Source organism: Pseudorca crassidens, chromosome 15 (genome assembly GCF_039906515.1).
Source record: "Pseudorca crassidens isolate mPseCra1 chromosome 15, mPseCra1.hap1, whole genome shotgun sequence".
Lineage (NCBI taxonomy): Eukaryota > Metazoa > Chordata > Mammalia > Artiodactyla > Delphinidae > Pseudorca > Pseudorca crassidens.
This window is the reverse complement of record NC_090310.1, coordinates 8,612,929-8,636,463: the sequence shown is the minus strand read 5'-3', so window position 1 is coordinate 8,636,463 and position 23,535 is coordinate 8,612,929. Positions and strand designations below refer to the sequence as shown.

Genomic DNA, 23,535 nt, shown 5'->3' with positions numbered 1-23,535 from the left:
CTCCGCGGCACGTGGGATCTTCCCAGACCGGGGCACGAACCCGTGTCCCCTGCATCGGCAGGCGGACTCTCAACCACTGCGCCACCAGGGAAGCCCATGGTATCCTTGTTTTTAACTGTTGTGGCTCGTGAATCCAAGCAGCTGAGTTTGATACATGTTCACTGCCACTTCCTTCAAGAACTAGCTCATCTTCCTGGGCTTGAGGTAGTGAACATGCAACGCCTGGCCTCATCCGAACCCTGCGGATATATTTTTTGCCCAAGAAAATTTGGATTTCAACGAGAAGACTATTCTTTTGAATGATAGTGTGGACGGGGAAGTGAGAGTTCAGAGACCACACCTTGTAACGGGAGCCCCGTGTGACACCCGTGATCGTGTTCTGTATGTGACTACGGATAGTGCCAACGATAGCCAGGTCCTTTCTGTTTCCCCACCATTCGTCACCCCGGAGCCTCTTTCTCTTTCCAAGGAGGCCGAGTTCTACATTAATGTGATTGAAGACCCTCCACAGGGTGCCCCTGGGGCCCTTCACAATAACCGTGTGTCCCTTCAGAGTGATGTCCACGTTTTCTGGAGTGTTAATAGTCTGCTAAAACTGGGCTTCATCCCCGCAGTAGATGCAGAGAGGACACAGCTTTTTTTTGGCCACACCACACAGCTTGTGAGATCTTAATTCCCCGACCAGGGATTGAACCCAGGCCCTCGGCAGTGAGAGCACGGAGTCCTAACCACTGGACCGCCAGGGAAGTCCTGACATGGCTTATTTTAACCTGCTTCTGCCCTGAAGAATACGAATGGGAGAGAGAAGTAATCCACCAAGGTTCTTTGAGCGCCTACCATGCATTCTGTGCAGTTTTACCCATATTATCCTCCCAGTAGCCCTTTCAGAGTTATCAGTGATGATGATTCTCCATTTTAGATAGGAAAGCAGCTGAGGGAAGTTGAGTTTTGCCCAAAGTCATAGAACTGTAAGTGGCAGAGCAATTTTGAACTCGTTTTTATTTTTCTTTAGACCTGTGCCCCCATTTTCCCTTTAGGCCCTTCTGGATCCTCTTCTCCCCCCGCCCGCCCCCATCTCTGCCATTTTGCACCCTCTCCCATCAAGAAGCCATCCTAAGCCAGCCTCTGCCCAACCGTGAGCTGTACTGTTCATTTTGGCAAGGAAGTAACTGTGTGTCTCGTCTCTTTCCATAGAAGGGCAGGGGACATCCCCTGACCTAGTTTGTCTTCGCCCGTTTAGGTGGCAGGGTGCTGGGCACGTGACCTACCTGATGAACGTGGAAGAGCCACTCTTGATATGAGTGGAGTGTTTCTCCTCAAGGCGATTTCACTTTGGACAGTTGTGTTCAAATCAACATCACCATCAGTATTTCTAGGATACTTTGCGGAATGCTTCCACAAGCATCATTTGTGCAAAGGCCAAACAGGGATTAAAAGCCCACCTTGTTGGCTGAGGCTCAGTGAGAAGTAATTTGCTAAGGTGGTGGTCAAGCCGGTCCCCAAGTTCGGTTCTCTGAACTGCTGCCAAGTCCCACACCCTTTTCACTATGTCCCCCTGCTCCAGGTTTTCTGTTTTATAATCCAGTGGAGTGGAGAGAAATCAAAGAAAAGATGGGGCTCTTTGGTTCCCCTCAGTGTTATGGTCCCTTCTCTGTGAAACCACTTCTAGTTAGAAAACTCATGATTTTTAGTTGAAATTTGAATATTACTTTCGGAAAGTGGTCTTGGTTTCCTATGATATGACTGAAAAGTAGAGTCACATTTCCAGAGTCAACAGATGATTAAAAAAAAAAAAAAAGTAGTCACTCCCTTTCTCTAGGGGATACTAAATGGAGGCATTTGGAAATTTGAAATTTGATGTAATACTATCATTGTGAAGGAATAAATAAATAAAGGTAGGTAGGTTTTTATTTATTTTGTTTTGTTTTATTTTCCTGTTAAGATGGTTTGGAACAAGGACAGGTTACTCTTCATGCCAGAGCAGACAGGTGAGTTTGGATAGAGGGGCCATCACCTTTCCATTCTGGCCGGTGGAAGTTGACAAAGACTGAGCTGACCTTGTCTGCTGATGGTAGAAAAATGCGGACAGAGGCGCACTGGGGTTTGGCAGGGGTTCCAAGTCCTAACCTGTGTGTTCTTAAAGCCCAGAAGATCTGTTGCTGTGCCTTTTTGAGTCATTTCAGACCTTCCGAGCTCTCTTCTGACCTGCCCTCTGCCAGGCATCGTCTCCTGTCTCCTCTCAGTAGCTTCTGGGGCCTGTGTCCACCCCCCGACCTTCCATCCCTTTAGTTAGAGGACTTGTATTGCATCAGGTATAAGGACCCAGATGTAAGTCAAGGTGAGCCCATCAAGAATGGTTGAAAGGTGATGAATTGAAACTCAATGTGCTCCTGTTGGCAGGGGCTGGGGGCAGGGCAGTGGGGGAGGGAGGGGTGGTGGTCCTTCCACTGCAGCTCAGCCTGAGGCAGGTCTCTGGATGAGTCCTCTGATGGCTCAGGTTCCCTGAAAGGTGGGATGGGACAGACTCTGGGAGCTCTAGACGTCAGAACCCAGATGCTTACTTTCCTCTCCGTAAAGGCCGGGTTTCTCCAGAGCCTTTGGGTGTCTCCAGACCATATTTCTCTAAACTCTTAAGGAAATCTAGGAGTTTCTGGGAGTCACCCAGACTGCTTTCCCAGGACTCTGGTTCTTTCTTTCCGAGTCACCCACTGCTCTGCCTTGACGGTCTCCCCTCCAGCCATCATACCGCGGCAGGCTCAGGGGACTAAGGAGCAGGTGATGAGTAACTCACAGCAGGAGGAGAGCTGAGAGGTGGAACTAGTGTGTCTCCAGGCTGTGGTCCCCAGGTTGGTGTGTGGTTGTGACCCTGGGCCAGCACCTCCCGCTGCACACCTTTCCCACTTATTACCACAGAGGGTCTCCTTTACTGGGTATGGTTTCCGTGGTGGAGAGGGCCCATCTTTTTTTTTTTTAAGAACAGGAACCCGTAGGCAGTTTCCTTTTTTTTTAAATTAATTAATTAATTTATTTTTGGCTGCGTTGGGTCTTCATTTCTGCGCGAGGGCTCTCTCCAGTCGGGGCAAGTGGGAGCTACTCTTAATTGCGGTGTGCGGGCCCGTCACCGCTGCGGCCCCTCCCGTTGCAGGGCACAGGCTCCAGACGCGCAGGCTCAGTAGTTGTGGCTCACGGACCCAGTCGCTCCGCGGCATGTGGGATCCTCCCAGACCAGGGCTCAAACCCGTGTCCCCTGCATTGGCAGGCAGACTCTCAACCACTGCGCCACCAGGGAAGCCCAAGAGGGCCCATCTTGTCTATACATCCATCTCTCCAGTTTCTTCTCTTTGCCCGTCCTTCTGGGGCACAGGTGTTCTGGCCTCCCTGGAGTGCTTATTGATTCTTATATGTAGGGGTTTTTCTGTTTTCGTTTTTTAAAGAATCGATTTTATTTATTTTTGGTTGTGTTGGGTCTTTGTTGCTGCGCGCGGGCTTTCTCTAGTTGCGGTGAGCAGGGGCTTCTCTTCGTTGCGGTGCGCGGGCTTCTCATTGCAGTGGCTTCTCTTGTTGTGGAGCACAGGCTCTAGGCGCACGGGCTTCAGTAGTTGTGGCACATGGGCTCTAGAGCACAGGCTTAGTAGTTGTGGCGCACGGGCTTAGCTGCTCCGCGGCATGTGGGATCTTCCCGGACCAGGGCTCAAACCGTGTCCCCGGCATCGACAGGTGGATTCTTAACCACTGCACCACCAGGGAAGTCCCCATGTTTTTGTTTTTTTACCTTGCTTCCCTCCCAGGCTTCTGGGGATGCAGTGATTTGTGGGTTACTCTCACCTCCCCAGGTTAGCAATATGTCTTGCAGAGGGAAGGCTGCAGAGAAACGTTGAAAATAAATTGCTTTTTGGAAAATAATTTGACAGTGAGTCAAGAATCCTAAAAATATTTATTCCCTTTGATTCGGAAATATTTCTAAGATATATTCAGAAACTCAATAATCAGAGGTGCACAAAGATTTATCTTGAAAAGATATCAGTCATCTTGTTTATGGTGGTGTTGTTTACAATAGTGAAAATATCCACTAAGGTGCTCTATATTCGTAGGCTGGAAGAACATTTGAGATTTTTTAAGCTTCGCAATTTAATAAATGAAAAAAGCAGGACAAGATTATATGTAGTATAAAACCAATAATGTTAAAAATAAATATATTTTACAATATACACGTAAAAATGGGTGGGACAAAAACAAATAGGTGTTTGGGTTATGTTTTCTTTAACTTTATGGTTTTAAATTTAGCATATTTTCTTCAGTAAGCATGTATTTATTTATTTTTAAATTTATTTATTTTATTTATTTATTTTTGTCTGCGTTGGGTCTTTGTTGCTGTGCGTGGGCTTTTTCTAGTTGGAGCGAGCGGGCGCTACTCTTTGTTGCAGTGTGCCGGCTTCTCATTGCAGTGGCTTCTCTTGTTGCGGAGCACAGGCTCTAGGCGTGGGGCTTCAGTAGTTGTGGCACGTGGGCTCAGTACTTATGGCTCGCGGGCTCAGTACTTGTGGCTCGTGGGCTTAGTTGCTCTGCGGCATATGGGATCTTCCCGGACCAGGGCTCGAACCCGTGTCCCCTGCATTGGCAAGCGGATCCTTAACCACTGCGCCACCAGGGAAGCCCGACATGTATTTATTTTTAACTTTTTTATTTTGAAATAGTCTCAGATTCACAGAGAAGTTACAAAAAATAGTGCAAAGAATTTTTGAATACTCTTTATGCAGATTCCCCAAATATTACCATTTTACCTTATACTCTCTCTCTCTGTCTTTTAAAATTGAAGTGTAATTGACCTATAGGTGTATGTTAGTTCCAGGTGCATGACATATTCTATACATTGCATAATATTTCTATACATTACAAAATGATCATCATGATAAGTCTAATTGCCATCTGTCGCCGTGCAAAGACATCGCAGTGTTATTGGCTCTGCTCCGCATGCTGTGCATTTCGTCCCCGTGACTAGTTAATTTTGTAACTGGAAGTTTGCTCCTCTTAATTTCCCTCAGCTATTTCATTCATCCCCCTTCCACCCACCCTCTCCTCTGGCAGCCACCTGTTTGTTCTCGGAATCTGAGTCAATTTCTGTTTTGTTTTTTAGATTCCACATATAAGTGAGAACATATGGTACTTGTTTCTCTGTCTGACTTATTTCACTTGGCACAGTGTCCTCTAGGTCCATCCATGGCAAGATTTCATTCTTTCTGATGGCTGAGTAATGTCCATTTTATACATATACCGTCTCTTCTTTATCCATTCATCTATGGATGGGCACTTAGGTTGCTCCCGTATATTGGCTGTTGTAAAAAATGCTACAGTGAACAGAGGGGTGCATATATTTTTTAAAATTAGTGTTTTTATTTTCTTTGGGAAAATACCCAGTAGTGGGATTGCTGGATCATATGGTAGTCCTATTTTTAGTTTTTTAAGGAACCTCCGTAGTGTTTTACACAGCGGCAGCACCAGTTTACATTCCCACCAGCAGTGCACGAGGGTTCTCTTTTCTCCACATCCTCGCCAATGCGTGTCTCTCTCTCTTTTTATCATGTCTTGTCCTGACCTTTTTGAGAATAAGTTGTACATATGGACATAGGAATTACTCTTAAGTACTTCAGTGTTTCTTTTCTAAAATTCAAGGGCACTTTCTTACATAGCCACAGTATAATAATCAATATCAGGAAATTAACATTGATATACTATGTTGTCTAATCATAGCAGTTATTCAGATTTCCCATTAATGTCTCTTATAGCAAAAAAAAAAAAAAATCTTTTTATTTTTCCCTTGGTCCAAGATTGCACTGAACTGTAACCACTCTTCAGTTTCCTTTGATCTGGAGCAGTGCCTCCGTCTTTTTTTATCTTTCATGACCTTGACATTTTTCAAAAAGTCAGGCCATCTCTTTATAGAATGTCCCTCAGTGTGGATTTGTCTGATGTTTCCACATGATAAGATTCAGATTATATGTTTTTTAGGGAATATCACAGAAATGGTATTTTGTCCTTGTCCCAGTATTGGACTTTGATCCCTTGGTTATGGTGGTGTTAGCCAGGCTCTCCACCAGGAAGTTCTGGGTTTTTTCAGATGGAATCAATAGCTTCTCGTCAGACTTTTACCCACAGGTTTTAGCACTCATGATTCTTGTCTGAAAGTTATTACTATGGTGGTTGCCAACTGGTGATTTTCTAAGCCCTTCATTCTTTCTGCATTTGTTAGCTCACATTCTACTCTAAGGAAGAACTTTCCTTTCTCACCGATGTGTTTATTTATTCATTTATGTGTTTATAGCAGTATTGACTCTTGCATTATTCTTCTATCCTTTGGGTTACAGTCTGTTGCTGACGGTGTTTATTTTAATGCTCAAGTTGTCCCAGATTTCCCAGTGGGAACCCCCTCATGTAGACTCGTATGTTCTTTAGCCATGTACCTGTCATTCTTCAAGCCCTTCCTTACCCTTTGGTGCACAGCAAGGTGATCCAGGTTCATCCACTACTTTTCCTGCCCTTATTCTCCAGTCAGCCATCTCTCCAAAGAGCCCTGGTTTCTTTGGATGGAGAATGATGTTTAGAAACCAAGATTTGGGTGCTAGATGGCTCCTTGCTCCTAGGGTATCATTACTTCTGTGCCCTCTCAGCAGACAAAACTAGGAAATACACACAAAACATATGCATTTCTATGTCCATCTTTATATATTAAGAGACCATTGTGTATTCTGATATCTGCAGTTTCAGTCCAGCCCCACAGCGTTCATTCCCCAGTCTCTCTTCCCATATTTGTACCTCCCTCCTTCAGCAGTAAGAAATCCAGCTCGCATGTATTTAACTTCAGAAGTAACACATGAATACCAACCATCTCCTTATAAAGAACAGACAAAGCGAAGGTCCCTTTAGACACCCCAATCATATTCTAGGTGTTTCCTAGAGGAAATCACTATTGTATATATCTTCCTGGATCATATTTCTGGAGAAATACCTAATTTTTCTTTTATTTCATTAACGGTTTCCTAATGAAAATATAACTTGCTTTTTTATTTAATATATTTTGTCAGTCTTGCAATGAGAGTACCATTAGCTCCACGTAACTATTTTTTAACTGTTGCATAGCATTCCATTACTTGGAATGGAAAACAAAGCATCCAGTTTGGGGCTGGTACAAGCAGTGCTGGGCTCAGTGAGAGGCACAGTTCAAGAAGAGAGTCACCAGACCCAAGGATCTGGGCCTTTTTTTTTCCCCATAAGAAAACAGCTTTAAAAATATTTTTCTGATTAGATAAATAGCCATTATTTTAAAAGAAGCAAGTAATACATTAAAAATAAAATGGGGGGCTTCCCTGGTGGAGCAGTGGCTGAGAATTCGCCTGCCAATGCAGGGGACACGGGTTCAAGCCTTGGTCCGGGAAGATCCCACATGCCGCAGAGCAACTAATCCTGTGTGCCCACAACTACTGAACCTGCGCTCTAGAGACTTTGAGCCACAACTACTGAGCCCACGTGCCACAACTACTGAAGCCCACATGCCTAGAGCCCGTGCTCTGCAGCAAGAGAAGCCACTGCAATGAGAAGCGTGCGCACTGCAATGAAGAGTAGCCCCCGCTCGCCACAAGTAGAGAAAGCCCTGCACACAGCAACGAAGACCCAACACAGCCAAAAATAAATAAATAAATAAATTTATTTATTTTAAAACTAATAATAATAAAATAAAAATAAAGTAGGGGATAAAATTAAAATCTCACCCCTGAGATAATATTTTGGTAATCCTTTCACATATCATCTTATGTATGTACATACATGAATATTTTTACATCATTGGGCCATAGTACCCATGCTGTTGTATTGTGGATACTTATCTTGCAGTGTGACTTACATACAGTGTATATACTTATATACAGCACGATCTTTAATGATGAATTCTTACGTAGATAAACTCCCCTGTAACTACCACCACAGATAAGGTACTGCACATAATCCAGCATGCCAGAACCTTCCCTTGTACCTCTTCCTCCGCTTATGACCCTTGACCCAAAGGTAACTACTGTTCTGACCTCTATCACCGTAGACTTTTTGCCTTTTCTTGAAGTTCAACTATAAATGGAATCCTACAATAAGGTACTCTCCTGTGTTCAGCTTCCCTTGTTCAGTGTTACGTCTGTGAGATTCATCTGTGTTACTGCGTGCAATAGTTCATTCGTTTTCATGTCTATGGGTACTTAATACTTCTTCTTGTTTACTTCTTGTTGTTCAAAGAATTTTTCATAGTAGTAACAGCTACATTTATTACAGCACATACTCTGTGCTAGGCACTGTTCTAAACCCTTTACAAGTTCAGCTTGTTTAATCCTCACAATAACCCAGTGAAGTGGGTACTACTATTATTATAATAACATGTCCATGACTCTTTATCAGGTTGATGAAGTTCCCTATTATTCCTAGTTTACTGAATTTTTTCATCATGAATAGATGTTGAATTTCTCCATCCATTGATGATCAGGTGGATTTTTTACAAACCTGTTTATATAGTGAATTACATTGATGTTTGGATATTGAACTAACCTTGTATTCCTGGAGAAAACTCCATTTGATCATGACATAGTATCCTTTTTACATATTGCTGAATTCGATTGACTAATAGTTTAAATTTTTGCATCTGTGTTCACGAAGCATGTTGGTCTGTAGCCTTCTGTTTTGTACTGTTGCTGTCTGGTTTTGGTATCAGAGTAATACATACCTCATAAAAGAGTTGGGAAGTCTTCTATTTTCTGAAAGAATTTGTACAGAATTGGTATAATTTCTTCCTTAAATGTTTAATTTAATTCACCAGTGAAGCTGTCTGCTCCTGGAGTTCACTTTTTTTTTTTTTTTTTTGCGGTACGTGGGCCTCTCACTGCTGTGGCCTCTCCCGTTGCGGAGCACAGGCTCCGGACGCGCAGGCCCAGCGGCCACGGCTCACGGGCCCAGCCGCTCCGTGGCACGTGGGATCCTCCCGGACCGGGGCACGAACCTGCGCCCCCTGCATCGGCAGGCAGACCCCCAACCACTGGGCCACCAGGGAAGCCCCCTGGAGTTCACTTTTGGTGAAGGTTTTAACTAGTAATTTGAATTCTTTTAGAGAGCTCTTCAGCTTATCTATTTTTCTCAAATGAGCTCTGACAGTTTGTATCTAAGAAATTTGTCCATTTCATCTAAGTTATCAAATGTTGACATAAAGCTGTTCGTAATTTCCCATATTACCCTTTTAATGTCTATAGAATCTATTGATGTCCTCTTTTTCATTCCCTATATTGGTGATTTATGTCTTCTTTTCTTCCTGATCATTCTGCCTGAGATTGATCTATTTGAGAGCAATGTATGTGTCAAGAGTTCTAAGAATTCAAATCTAGTCGAGAATTTAAGGATTTTTTTAATTTTTTTTTTTTTTTAATTTTTGGCTGCATTGGGTCTTAGTTGCTGCGCGCGGGCTTTCTCTAGTTGTGGTGAGCGGGGGCTACTCCTTGTTGCGGTGCATGGGCTTCTCATTGCGATGGCTTCTCTTGTTGCAGATATTGGGCTCTAGGCGTGCAGGCTTCAGTAGTTGTAGCACACAGGCTCAGTAGTTGTGGCTCGTGGGCTCTAGAGCACAGGCTCAGTAGTTACGGCTCACAGGTTCTAGAGCACAGGCTCAGTAGTTGTGGCACATGGGCTTAGTTGCTCCGTGGCCTGTGGGATCTTCCCAGACCAGGGCTTGAACCCGTGTCCCCTGCATTGGCAGGTGGATTCTTAACCACTGTGCCACCAAGGAAGCCCTAATTTTTTTTTTAAATTTTAAAATTTATTTTATTTATCTATTTTTGGCTGTGTTGGGTTTTTGTTGTGGTGCACATGCTTCTCACTGCGGTGGCTTCTCTTGTTGAGAAGCACAGGCTCTAGAGCGCAGGCTCAGTAGTTGTAGCATGCGGGCTCAGTAGTTGTGGCTCGCGGGCTCTAGAGCACAGGCTCAGTAGTTGTGGCACACGGGCTTAGTTGCTCCGCGGCAACGTGGGATCTTCCTGGACCAGGGCTCAAACCTGTGTCCCCTGCACTGGCAGGTGGATTCCTAACCACTGCGCCACCAGGGAAGTCCTAAAATTTATTTATTTTGGCTGCGCCGGGTCTTAGTTGCGACACGCGGGATCTTCACTGGGGCATGCGGGATCTTTAGTTGTGGCATGCAGACTCTTAGTTGCGGCATGCATGCGGGATCTAGTTCCCCGACCAGGGATCGAACCCGGGCCCCTGCATTGGGAGCACGGAGTCTTACCCACTGGACCACCAGGGAAGTCCCCAAAGATTTTTTTTTTTTTAGAGAAAGATTTTTGTTTAAAGATACTTTTCTTAATAGTATTTAGGGAAGAAATCAGAATGGACGTCAGTAACAGACACATTTTAATTCAAACTGCACCCCTCACCAGCTGTGTGACCTCAGGCAAACCACTCAAACCCACCTGAGTACTGATGTCATCGTTATAAGGAGATAATAGTAATTTCCATGTAGAGTGGCTGAGACATTGATATACACCCCAAAAGTGCCAGGCCCCGTGCCTGCTTACATGGGCACCTGTGCATCTGTTACTCAGAGTGAGAAGTTGGAGACGACCCTGCCAAAATCATCCCTGTGTGCAGTGTGCCCGCGTTTCCCTGGAGCAGCTCCTCACTTCTCCCCTCTGTCCCCACAGCACTTTGTAAACAGTGATTTTATAGCATTTCTCACATTTGACCGCAGTGTCTTCTGTGCTTCCTTGACCAGATTGCGCACTGCTGCACAGCCGGGCCATGTTTTTATCTTTTCTCTCTGTTGCCCATATAGATTTAAGTGCTCAAAAATATTTTAATAAACGTAGAATAGGAAAGTACGTCATAATGGTACGTCAAATCAGTGGACCGTCAGGCAGCCAAAGAAAATATCATTATAAAGGATTCTTTAGCAACGTGAAAAACTGTGTTACAAAGTAGAATACGTTTTATCTATTTTTGTTAATGAGTGTATGTAGATGCGTGTGTATGATGTATTTATATATGGAAAAAATGAAAGAAAACTCTAGAGAGAAAGCAGCTCTGTGGGCAGTCAGCTTCTGCCTGACCTTTCATCCTTTAAGATAACCATTTGAGTGGGGTGAGACTGGGATGGGAGGTGCTGAGTCCCCTGTCGCTAGAGGCTGTACAGGCACAAAAGAAATCACTGGAATCACGGGGCACAAAGGGCTGTCGAGGTGCCTGGTCCAGGAGGCCTGAGGCAGGCATTCCTTCCCTGCCCCGGTTTACCAAGTCCTTCCTCTTGGGGCCAGAAGGAGCAGTGAAGTCCCATCAGGGAGCAGCACTTGTGTCTGTGCAGAGGGAGTTGGGTTTGAAAAGATATCATACAGACATGATGGCCGTGTGCTTGGAGGCTAAGAGACTCATTTACCCCTGAAGATGCTCCTCCTTAAAAGCCGAAAGCCAGGCTCTGTGGGAAGCACGGACTGTTCTTGGGACCAGTTTCTTAATCGGAAGAGTTAGTACTTCCCCCTTTTTTCAGAGTCTGCTGTGTGGCTCCCCGTCTCTCTTCCTATTTCCTGAGTCCTTAGGATGTGCCACGGACCACGTGTCACAGCGTCATTGTCTGCTTTCACTTTCCATAGCTGCTCTTGTTTAACATGAATTAGAAGCGTGTGTGTGTGTGTGTGTGTGTGTGTGTTTGTGTGTGTGTTTCAACACGCTCAGGGAAAGAAGGTCCAGGAATCAGTGTTGGAGTATTAACTCAGGTCAGAGACTAGCGGTTTTTCCTCCTAGCATCGTCACCAATCAGCCGGTTCAGTTTAATGATCATTACTTTGGCAGGTCTGTGTCCCAGGCCCCTGGGGTGGCAGGCACTCTGTCATTAAGCACAGTTCACCTAGCCTTGTGTTGACACATCCCCAGTGATGGAGGTGGGGGGCCACGCCTCACAACAGCTCATTTTCTTTCTACATATTTTTGTCAGAAAGTTCTTCTTGGAGAGTGTGTGAACCTCTGTCCTCCGTTACCGCGCAGGGTAAGGGCTCAGTCCCTCAAGACTGCTCCCCACACCCCGCTTCAGATGCCAGTCACAGGTCCAGGTTGTCACCTGTGCTTCTGACCAATCAGCTGTAAATGTGGACTCCCACAGCCTGCTACTCGGGTTTGGTGAATTTGCTAGAGCAGCTCACAGAACTCAGGGAAACATTCACTTATGTTTACCAGTTTATTGAAGGATATGATGAAGGATACAGATGAACAGCCAGATGAAAAGATACATAGAGCGAGGTCTGGGAGGGTCCAGAACCCAGGAGTTTCTGTCCCTGTAGTGTGAGGGTCACTCTCCCGGCACATGGATGTGCTCACCAACCTGGAAGCTCTCTGAGCCCCACACTTCTGGGGTTTTAGGAAGGTCTCCTCATGTAGTCATGATCAGTTGTTCACTCCATTTCCAGCCCCTCTCCCCTCTCTAGAGAAAGGGGTGGAGGCAGGGACTGAAAATTCCAAGCTTCTATTCATGGCTTGGGCTTTCTGGTAACCAGCCCCTGTGCAGGAGCCCACCCAGAGCTGTATTTGAACAAAAGATGCTCCAAGTGCTCTTATCACTTAGGAAATTACAAGAGTTTTAGGAGCTCTGTGCCAGGGACTGGGGGCAGAGACATATATGTGTGTGTGTGTGTGTGTGTGTGTGTGTGTGTGTGTGTGTGTATACATATATATATATGTGTGTATATATATATATTTTTTCTATTATCTCACAGAACTCCTGTGCAGTCTCTTGTACCCATAAATTGTCTTGTGCTAACTTTTAGTAGGGTTACTAAGTTATACCCTCAGAATGCCCCAGAGTACATTGCCTTAGGGGATCTGTGGGTTTGCCCCACTTGGAGTTGAGGCCAGGTGGCTGGGGCCCCAGAGAGGCTGATAGAAACAAGCCCACGTGGCTGCCCACGACCGGCTGCAGTTCCTGTGGTCAGCGCCTGTGGGGCTTTGTCAGCTCCATTTGTGCTGAGTGATGCTAGGTCTTCTGCCTGCTTCTCGCCAAGTCATGCTTTCACAGATCCAGCTCGCCTGGCTGCCTTCCTCTTTCACGTCATTGCATCAGACACAGTGCCAGTCATGCGTCTCCACATCCCACCCGTAAGCCCTGTTAAGTGGGGGAGAGGTCGTCAGCTGGGGCATTTGGGCATCTGCATAGAATGTTGGCCTGAGAGTGTTCTAGTCTAGGATGCCTTGGTCATAGCTCCATGTCTGCATTGATCCTTTGGGTGTGACCACTGTTCAGGGTTACCACCCTATGACATGGTTCTAATCATGCCACACCCTCGCCCTGTCATCATCTCCAACCAGGGCTCAAAGACTTTAGACACGTAGAGGGCTCCTGGGCCCTTTGCAAACTGGTCTTAATCTGTTTTTAAAGGCCATTCTCTTCCTCACCAGCCTTTTACCCATACATGCATCTCCTCATGCCACTCTTGAGTCACACTAGGTTCTTGTAACTACTGCTCTTTTATCATGTACACCTTGGCATGTGCTTCCTCTGTCTGGAACGACTCTTACCTCCTTTTCCTTTTTTTTTTTGGCTGCATTGGGTCTTCACTGCGGCATCGGGATCTTTTCATTGTGGCTCACGAGCTTCTTTCTAGTTGTGTGTGGGCTCTGTAGTTTGTGGTACGCGGGCTCTCTCTCTGAGGCATGTGAGCTCAGTAGTTGTGGCTCGCGGGCTTAGTTGCCCTGCGGCTTGTGGAATCTTAGTTCCCTGACGAGGGATTGAACCCACGTCCCATGCGTTAGAAGGCGGATTCTTTACCACTGGACCACCAGGGAAGTCCCAACTCTTACCTCCTTTACCTGACTGTTGGAACCTGGTCACTTTTCATCACCCTGCTCAGAGGTTGGCCCCTGGGTGACCCTTCTTTGACTGTTTGGACTATCTGACCTTCTTCTTCCTCAGAGCTCCATTTTCCCCTACGCCTGGCCTCCCCGTGGTGTTGAAACCATTGGGATATGCCTACACAGCAATGAGTTGGTGCCCTGCATCTCCCACCAGCGCAATGGTGGGAGAGGCCTGACAAAAGGGAGAATTTAAATAAGATTTAGAGTGTTATAATACCCAAAATGTTCAGGATACAATTTTTAAAATCACCATAGTGAGAACTAGGAAAATCTCAACTTGAGTGAGAAGAGACAATCATACAAGATATAAAGAAGAGCCAAACAGACATCTTAGAACTGAAAAATACTATAACATAAAAAAAGAAAAGAAAACCACAACTCAGTATATGGTACCATGGCAGAATGGAGACGGCAGAGGGAGTCACCAGTGAACTTGAAGATAGAACAATAGAAGTTACCCAGTCTGAGTCACAGAGAGAAACGAGACTGATAAAACTGAACAGATCCTCAGGGACTTGTGGGACTAATAACAAAACACATGTATGTCATCGCGGTCCCAGAAGGAGAAGAGAAAGAGGGTGGGGCTGAAAACGTATTTGGAGAAATAATGGCTGAAGAGTTCCTAAACCTACAGATTCAAGAAGCTGAGTGACTTCTAAACAGGATAAACTCAAAGAAAGCCGCACTGTCTTGTCTCGGTTCAGGTGATTGACGAGGTGGACAACAGAGGGGAATGTGTGCCAGCTGCAGTGCTCTCAGCAGGCTGCCTTGGGGAGGCACTTTCCCCTGAGTATCTCTCAGGCCATGGAGGATGAGCTGTTAGGCAAGAGCAGGCTTGGTTTCCCTGAGGAGTTTCCCCTGTCTTAAAGCCACTGAACCATGGACGAGTTTTGTGACTGAGCAGGCCCTGCTCCCACTGCAGCTGGGGGGTCTGGGCTGCCTGGAGGTGGCAGTGCCTGTTCGCCTGGGCTCTGTGCTTGCTAAAGGGGCCGACTGACTTACTCGCTGGCTTCCTTCCCTCCTGTTGCTGCATCCATGGCCGGCTCACTGTGACGTCAGTGCCAGCTTGGTTGATCAGTCATTTACTGACCAGAAGTTACGTACAGCGAAGGCAAAGCCACAAATACTTCCTGGAGGATGATTTTACGCCCCAGTGTTGTAAACAGTCCGATGGAGAAAGAGCCCTTCTGTTCTTGCCTCATTCGCCCTTTCAGAAGCTGGCAAAGCTCCCATCATGCTCTTGGCCTGGGCGACCAGCAATTTGTCCGCCCTGCTCTGCAGGGTGTCGGGCTGCCTGGGGACTGGAGTGGCTGCCTTTGACCTTCAGCATCAGTGGGAACTGGCTAATCAGTGAAATTCAGGAAGAATAGCCCCTGTCTCTCTACCTATCTTATGTATCTATCTATCTATGCCCGTTTCCAAATGTACATTGTCTTTATGATAAAAGTGAAAACCTACTTACAGACCTACTTTGTAATAAAAGATCGAATCAGACCTGCTCTGTTTGGGGTGGGCGAGACCTACTTGGCTAGTCTTTTGATGTACCCCCTTTTTCTGTGCCTAACCTTACAGATGAGGACACGAACGCCTACTGCCAAGTAAGGGATTTGCACAGCTGGAGGCAGAGCTGTGGCAAGAGCCTGGTCTAGTTAAGAACGTACTCTACTTGCTCACGGCCCTTTTGGGTTGGTTGGTTGGTTGGTTTTCTGTTGCTGACAAATGCTGCTTTGGGCCCCATGAGCTCTGTAGTGTTTGGCGTTCCTCCTTTCCACTAAGTGTAAAAGAATGGATGATTAATGGGCAGAAGGATCACACAGGGCTCCCAGAGGCTCCTGGGAGGGCCTGTGGGGACCTCAGACTGTCTCATGGTCACCCTACCACACCTGAAATGGAGGGACACTCACCAAGCAGGGTGGTCAAAATTTTCCCATCAGAATATTTCACACAGCAGAAGAGAGTGATTTTATGTCACAGAGTCTTGTTTCCCAGACTGTACCGAGGTGCCTCAAGGCACCACAGCCGGCGCCCAGAGGTGCTCAGGGAGAGTCCACGTCTGTCCCCGTTGGTGCAGCTTGGGGTGATTCTCAGTATCAATGTGGGATCGTCTGCATTCCTTTGATCTTCTACATTCCTGTTGATACTTTGTGTCTTTGCAAAGCTGGGTTTTCAGGGGTTGTTTGGATCTAACTACTCCTAAATGGAACGATTAGGTATTTCTCTTGGCCTAGGGATACCATGAAAATTTCGCTGAAATGTCAGGGATTCCATGAGCTGAGAAAGTTTGGGAACCTGTGTCCTGGAGGCACAGGCACACTCCCAGTCCCAAAGTTCTTTTCAATCTGCAGGCTTCACATAGTGGTTCATGCAAATTTTACATTCTGTGTGTTGTAGTGAATTCACTGACTCCCTTCATTCATTCCACGGGGAGTTACGGAGCACTAGATTATGTGCCAAGCGCTGTGCCAGGAAAGTGTGACGCCCGGAAGTGACGGTTGAGCCGAGGTCTGAAGACTGAATAGGAAGCAAGTAGAGGGGGAGCATGCCAGGCACATGTAAAGGCCCTGGGGCAGGGATGCAGTGACGCCGGCTGGAGAGATGGGTAGGCGTGTTTGTGTGCACTTCAACGTGACGATGATGGTTTAACAGCTTGCTCTTGGCTTCAGCCCCCATGCACGCTGCTCCGATCCTAGTGGGAAGCATAGGGTGAAGGTTTTTCCTCCCAGGTTGACTTCCTTCTTGCCAGCCTGCCAATCCTTCCTTCCCGCCATGTGCCAGATACAGAGGTGCCTCTGACACAGATACACGTGTCCACTCAGTCTCCCCACTTAAATGGGTAGTGAGCACAGCCCTCCCCTGGGAAGCTGGCGCTCCTTTCTAGTTTGCCGCTTGGGTGAGCTGCTTACCCGTTGGACCCTCCGACTCCCGGTTGTAGATCAGATGTTCTCCAGGGTCCTTTCCACTGCCCTTCTTCAGCTTTTGTCTGTCTGACCTCAGAGTTAAAGCTGCTGGGGACATTCTCAGGTCTGTGGAGACCTCAGGTCTGAGTGCTGGCGTGTCCAGCATGCTGGTGAGGGGCTGCTGCAGGGGGTCAGTCACGTTGCCTGTGCGCAGCGCCTGGTCATCTCTGCAGTGGGGCAGGAATTCGTGGTGTCCTGATTCTGAGCTCAAAGGGAGAGGCCTGGGATTCTGAAGGAAGCAGCAAGTCAGCTGTTCGAGACAGAGGGAGAGGGGAGAAGAGTGAACATAGCCTCACAAACTGCATTGTAATCACGTGTCTGTGTTGTGCTTTCCAGAATCTAAAACCGCTCCATAATTGTACGCCACGCTTTGCCAGCCCAGCTACTCTAGAATCTGATGCTCATTCATTGAACAGTTCTACTCAGTTGCTATACCTGATGCTCATTATCTGCCCTTGTGGGTTGACCCTGTAGTCAGGGAGATGGCCAGTGGGGAAAACGTATAATATAATGTCAGGTAGTGATCAGGGCTATGAGTGGGGAAGGGCAGGGAGAATGACAAGATACTATAGCGAGGCCAGGTCTCTCTGAGATGGTGACCTCTGAGCGGAGACCTGAATGAAGCAAGGGAGAGAACCCTGCAGGTAACTAGAAGAGAGTCCAGGTAGCCGTATTAACATGTGCAAAGGCCCTGGGGTACGAGCAGGCCCGGAGGCTTGAGGAGTAGTAAGGAGGCCAGCGTGACCGTGACCGTGAAGTGTGAGGAAAGGGGAGAGCAGTGAGAATCGGGGTGGGAGTGGTACCCAGGGGCGAGATCGCATGGGACTAATCGACCACGTTAAGGACGTTAGATTTTGTGCTGAGTATGATATGAAGTCATTTGAGGGTTTTGATGAGGGAGGTGACAGAGTCTGACTTTTTCAAAGCCTCCCTCTGGCTACTGTGTGGAGAGCAGCCCGTTAGGCGCCTCTCGCAGGGTCGGGTGTGTGGGAAGGCCGCCATGCAGCTCCCCTTGCTCTGCGCGCCGTCGCCTTAGACGCCTCCTCCAGGGCTGCGCTTTCTCCTCTGATTGCTGTGGTCGACTGCGCGCGTGTCAGGAAACAGTCATTTCGTTTGGTGGGCATCAGTCACCCCTCGGTAAAGTAAGGGGGCCGGGCGGCCTGAATCAGAAAGGTGGCCGGACAGGGAGCGGGCGGTCGTTGCTGCGATGTGAGGGGCGCCAGCTGGGGGCTCTCCGGAGTCAGCACATCAGCCCCGCCCGGAACCCCCAGGCTTCCAGGCGGGCTCTGAGATCATGTGGGACAGGTCCCCTCCCCTCTGCTTCTCCATGGCAGTAGGCTTGTGGGCCAGATGACAGTGCCACCACCAGGGTTGGATAGAAAGATGTGACTAACATTGAATAAATATTCAGTGTGTTTATAAGTTAATGCTTAAATATAGACAGTACTCTCTGGGCACTAGAATTAAGATTGTCCTTTAACGTCAGATATCGCAAAAGGGTGTAAGCTGACATGACTCAGGAACTCAGCATGAGGAAAGCCCCTCAGATTAATAACGAAGCCAAGAGCCAGGCTTGAGGGCCGTCCTGAATGGCCTGTTCCTGGCAGGTTGCACAGGTCAGCAGGACTGATGCCCAGCCCTCGGATGACAGGGTGCTCTGCTGCAGGGCCCACCCTGTGGCTTCCTGGAGGCGGTGACAGCTAAGGGAAGTCAGATGTGAAGTAATCTCCCATTGCCCGAGTTGCAGAGCTGTGACTAAGGCATTCCTGACCGAGTCTGGAGCCTGGTTACAGTGAGAGCCACCCACTCGGTGACAGGGCACAATGCCAACACCAGAGCTGAGCCCAGCCTCGGTGATAAGAGGCAGAAATGTGCTGCTGGGGTTTTAGGTCCTCTCACCTCGGGTCTTTGTTGACTCATATCTACATACCCGCCAGGTTTCAGTGGTGGAAGGACCAGTTGAGCACCCTTCAACGGAGCTAAGTAGATTGGTGTGCTGGGGTCCCAAAGACCACCCCCTGGCTCAGTGATTCACCAGGACTTGCAGAACTCAGAAAAGCTGTTTTACTCTCAGTCACGGTTTATTACGGCAGAGGGAAACAGACTGAAATCAGCAAAAGAAAGACTCCGTAGGACAGAGTCTAGCAGGAGCCAGGCAGAAGCTTCCGGCTGTCCTCTGCCCGTGGAGTCACGCGACGGTGCTTGATTCTCCCAGCAGCCTCGTGTGGAAGCCCACTTGAGCCTTGGTGTCCAGGTTTTTTATTGGGGGTCAGTCTTGGAGGCATCGGGCGCCCAAGTGCCTAAGCTTACCTCCTCAGTCTCCAGCACCCCAGAGGCGACACCAGTGTGATGTGACTCAGAGCCCCAGGTGCTCCCCTAAATCACATCATTAGCATAAGCTACGTGCATGACCCAAGGTCTCAGGTGTATGGAGACACTTTATCAGGCGGCACATTCCGTGGCCTCAGGGGTGATTTCCTTGGAGCCATCCAAGGGCCAGTCCTGAAGACCTTTGGAATGTGCAGGGTTGGGGGCATCCCAGGCCTGCCCCACAGCTGGGGAAAGGGTTTGCTGTGAAGCGGCCCCTCTGTCGTGTGGAAGCAGTGCCTCTGCTGTGTCCTTGTGGGGCCGGAGAATGCTGGTACAGGGAGGCTGTGGCTTCCGTTCTCTGTGTTCGCAGGGGACCCAGTCCTAGTTCTAGCCGTAGGCTGCACCCAGGTGTGCCCAGGGCTGTGCAGGCACCGTGCAGGCCACGTGCTCTCTTAGTCCTGGTCCAAGGCTGCAGCTGCTGCCCCGAGGCTCTGCTAGTTGCTGCAGCCCTTGGGGTGTAAGCCCCAGACCAAAGCCTTCAGGGGGCTTCCCAGCAGGCCTCAGATGGACCCTGCTGACGGCTGTCGTTCTGTCTCCCAACAGTTTCTCGATCAACATGGGAGACTCCAGTGTGGAGGCTGGCGCCACCGCATCTGACACGGTGGCTGAAGAAGTGTCCCTTTTCAGCACGACGGACATGATCATGTTTTCCCTCATTGTGGGTCTCCTGACATACTGGTTCCTCTTCAGGAAGAAGAAAGACGAAGTCCCCGAGTTCACCAGAATTCAGACCACGTAAGTGACTCGCTCAGGATCCCTCTAGAGCACATCTCTGCCATCCCAGCAGTGCCTGGGCAGGAGCGAGCCGGCTGAGAGCTGCAGGGTCTCTCGTACCGTGTTGGGCTGCGTCTTGGGTTTTGCCTTATTGATGGACTCTGCTTTGGAGCCACCTTCGTAATCCCTTATGTTTACACTGCACTTCACAGTGTTCAGGGTCCTTTGATACCTGTTTCTTATTCAGGCTTCACAGGAACCATTCTGCGTAGAAGGCACCTTGCACAGACAGGTAACCTGAGGCTCAGGGCATTAAAGGTCATCAGCGTAGGGCAAGGTGTGGGGAAGGGGCACAGAGCTTCCATGCCCCCTCTGGGGTGCCACCCTGCCAGCACCTCCATGTGTCCGGCAACCCCGAAACTCTCCAAACCCCATCTTTTTGGGGTTTTATGAAGGTTTTGTTATGTAGGCATAATTGATTAAATCATTGACCATTGGGGATTAATTCAGCCTCCAGGCCCTCTCCCCTCCCCGGAGGTCAGTAACCCTAAATGAAGGCTCTTGTGGGTGACGGTTATGATGTCACCTAGCCCTGGTCCTGCCGCAAGGCAGCTGCTTAGTCTTTGTGTCAGAAAGTGTCTCGTACCAAGCACTACGCTGGGCGCTACACGTATGCAAAGGTGGCCTTTACATTAAAGAGGCTGAGAAGTCAGGACATTGAAAGATACTTTTGAAAAATGGTTTGTGAAATGCTTTCGCGTGCATGATCTAATCAGGGCCTCTGCGACAGCAGTGCCCACTCGGTGCGGGGGGACGGCCTCATCACTCATGATGGAGGGAGAGGCCAGGCAGCCGGGACACACTGGCTCTGGGGACTCCAAGAAGGAATTTCCCCTTGGAGGGATCGGGAAGGTGTGCTGCTGGAGGAGGGCCACACCCCGAGGCTTCGAGGACTTTGTCAGCAGAGGGCCAGAGGGAAGCTGGGAGGCTGGGCAGGTGAGCAGGGTCCAGCCTGTTCTCTCGGGGCTGGACAGGTCCATTCCTGGTGTGGCAAAGTAGTTTTGCTAAAGATATGGCACTCGGGATAAGGGGGCCAGCGTCCAGGGCCCAGTTTACAGTAGCCCTGCGTTTCCTTGTCTGTGGGATGGAGGTGTGTCCCCACCCCCATCCCCAAGCGAGGTTGAGCCGCAGGAGAGCATGGGGCCGCCAGCCTCCCCGTCCCCAAGATCTCTGGCCTTGCAAGATGGACTTGAAGCAGAACTCCTGGACTTGTATCTTGTGGATTCTAATTGTTTCTCCTTGCCAGGAAGCTGAAGCAATATTTCCCTCTTCATAATCTTAAAATTTTAACCCTGTATGTTTAAATCCGCTTCTCATCCCTTATTATATCATGTTGAATACCCCATGGCCAGGGGTTCTACGTGTACACTGTACAGGGAAACTGTTATAGTGCAGTGGTTACGTTCTAGGCCCTGACACTGGGTAATGAAGGTTTGAGTCCTGACTCTACCATGTATTAGCCATATGACATTTGCCCTTAATATGACATTAATCTTTTGAAGTCTCAACTGTATCTTTTGAAGTGTCCTCAACTGTAAATTGGAGATAATAATAGAACTTACCTTGTAGGGTTGTAAAAATTAAACGGCATAAGCTGTCGTAGAGCTCTTTGCCCAGGTCCTGGAGCCCTCCAATGGTATGTATTTTATGGTGCGTGGGCTTCTCATTGCGGTGGCTTCTCTTGCTGCAGAGTACAGGCTCTAGGGCATGCAGGCTTCAGTAGTTGTGGCACGTGGGCTCAGTAGTTGTGGCTCACGAGCTTAGTTGCTCCACAGCACGTGGGATCTTCCCGGACCAGGGATCGAACCCGTGTCCCCTGCATTGGCAGGTGGATTCTTAACCACTGCGCCACCAGGGAAGTACCTATTCTTATTATTAATACCATATCCAGTCTTACAGGAGCCCTCCAAGAACACCATTATTACCCCATTTTGCAGAGGAGGAAACTGAGGCACTAGTGATTGAGGAGTTTGCCCGAGGCCACCTAACTCACAAGTAGCAGAGCTGCCTTTTGAACCCAGATCTACAAACTCCACACCCCCTGTTTTCCCTGCTTTGCCATGCTGCCTTCCATCTCTTAAGAGGTAGTTAATATCCCTATTTCAAAGATGAGAAAACTGAGACTCAGAGTGGTCACTTAGCTGATACATCTGGGCCACCAGCTAGATGGTGGCCGCCACCTCCTGCTAGAAATCCCGCACTGTTGTCCCTGCCCACTTGTACTTTCAGTGAACACAGGTGGTTTTGGCCATGGCACGGTGCCTCCCTTACCCCAGCAGGTCAGTGGAGGGTGATTAGTGTGGGGACAGTACGCGCCCAGGGTTGTATCAGTTCTCACCACAACCCCCAGTGGCTTCTAGTTGGTCTTTTAAGGCCTTTTCAGGCCTTCACCACCTGGGATGGTGAGTCCAAACCTTGGGGCATGGATGTTTTTTAAAAACCAAGCCAATGGGAACAATTGTGTCTGAGCAGCAAGCATAGGACACACACCTGCAGCCCCCTGACCCTGAACTTACAGGTGCAGGGGATTCAGAAGGAGTCCCTGTGCTCACAAGTGAATCTCCCAGGCACGCTGGCCTCTGGGGCCCTCACCATCAGGCCGGATTTGGCTTCAGAACCTCAGGAGCCCAGGGAGGGCTTAGAGGGAGGTCAGTTCTGGAAGGCCTCCTGGGTTTTTTTCATAAACTATTTACTGAAGTACTGAAGTACATAACAGGCAGACATAAAAGTATACAGATCATAAGCACACAGTTTATTTGTCACAAAACGGATAGAATCATGTAAGAAAGGACCCCTCTTCCCCCTCCAATCCCACCACCCCCAGGTCACCCACTCTCCTGACTCCTCGTGACATAGACGAGTGTTGTCTGTGTCCCGGGATATGTAGTATTCGGCCATTCTTTCTGAGATTTCTCCATGTCGTGTGTAGTCGTAGTTCTCTCGTTCTCATTGTTGCATGATGTTCTGTTGTGGGAATAAACTGTAATTTATTCATTCCCATCATGATGGCCCTTTAGATTGCTTCCAGCCTAGGGCACTGTTACCAGCAGTCCTGCAGGGAACATCCTAGTACATGTGGATGTGGTTCCCGTGTGGATGTGGTTCCCATGTGGACGTAGCTCTGTTGGGTATGTGTTGGATGTGGAGTTGGGGGTCAGAGGGAAGGCTCATGTGCAGCTCTGTTAGACACAGCCAGTTTTCCAGCATCCAGTCCCACCCCCAGCATGTGGGGTTTCAGTTGCTGCCCATCCTCAGCAACACTTATTTTTGTCAATTAAAAAATTTTAGCCATTCTAGGGAATTCCCTGGTGGTCCAGTGCTTAGGACCCCATGCTTTCACTGTCAGGGGCCCAGGTTTGATCCCTGGTCAGGGAACTAAGATCGCACAAGCCGTGCAGTGCAGCCAAAAAAATTTTTTTTTTATTAAAATGAAATGAAATAAAATTTTAGCCATTCTAATGGGCATGTGGTGGTAATTGTTTTAACTGCATTTCTCTTATGTCCAGTGACCTTTTCATATGTT

At 48.1% G+C, this 23,535-nt stretch overlaps 1 protein-coding gene and 1 pseudogene across 2 annotated transcripts in view; one reads left to right on the top strand and one right to left on the bottom strand.

The window, feature by feature from the left end:
• POR (cytochrome p450 oxidoreductase) overlaps positions 1–23,535 on the top strand; it is a 58,506-nt gene that overhangs the window by 10,815 nt on the left and 24,156 nt on the right. For both annotated transcript variants that reach the window (XM_067705855.1, XM_067705853.1), the window contains exon 2: positions 19,782–19,973. In XM_067705855.1, coding sequence (XP_067561956.1) covers positions 19,795–19,973 — 179 coding nt within the window. In that variant the 5' untranslated portion in view covers positions 19,782–19,794. The remainder of the gene's footprint in view (positions 1–19,781; positions 19,974–23,535) is intronic.
• LOC137206482 (large ribosomal subunit protein uL6 pseudogene) lies at positions 105–583 on the bottom strand (annotated as a pseudogene).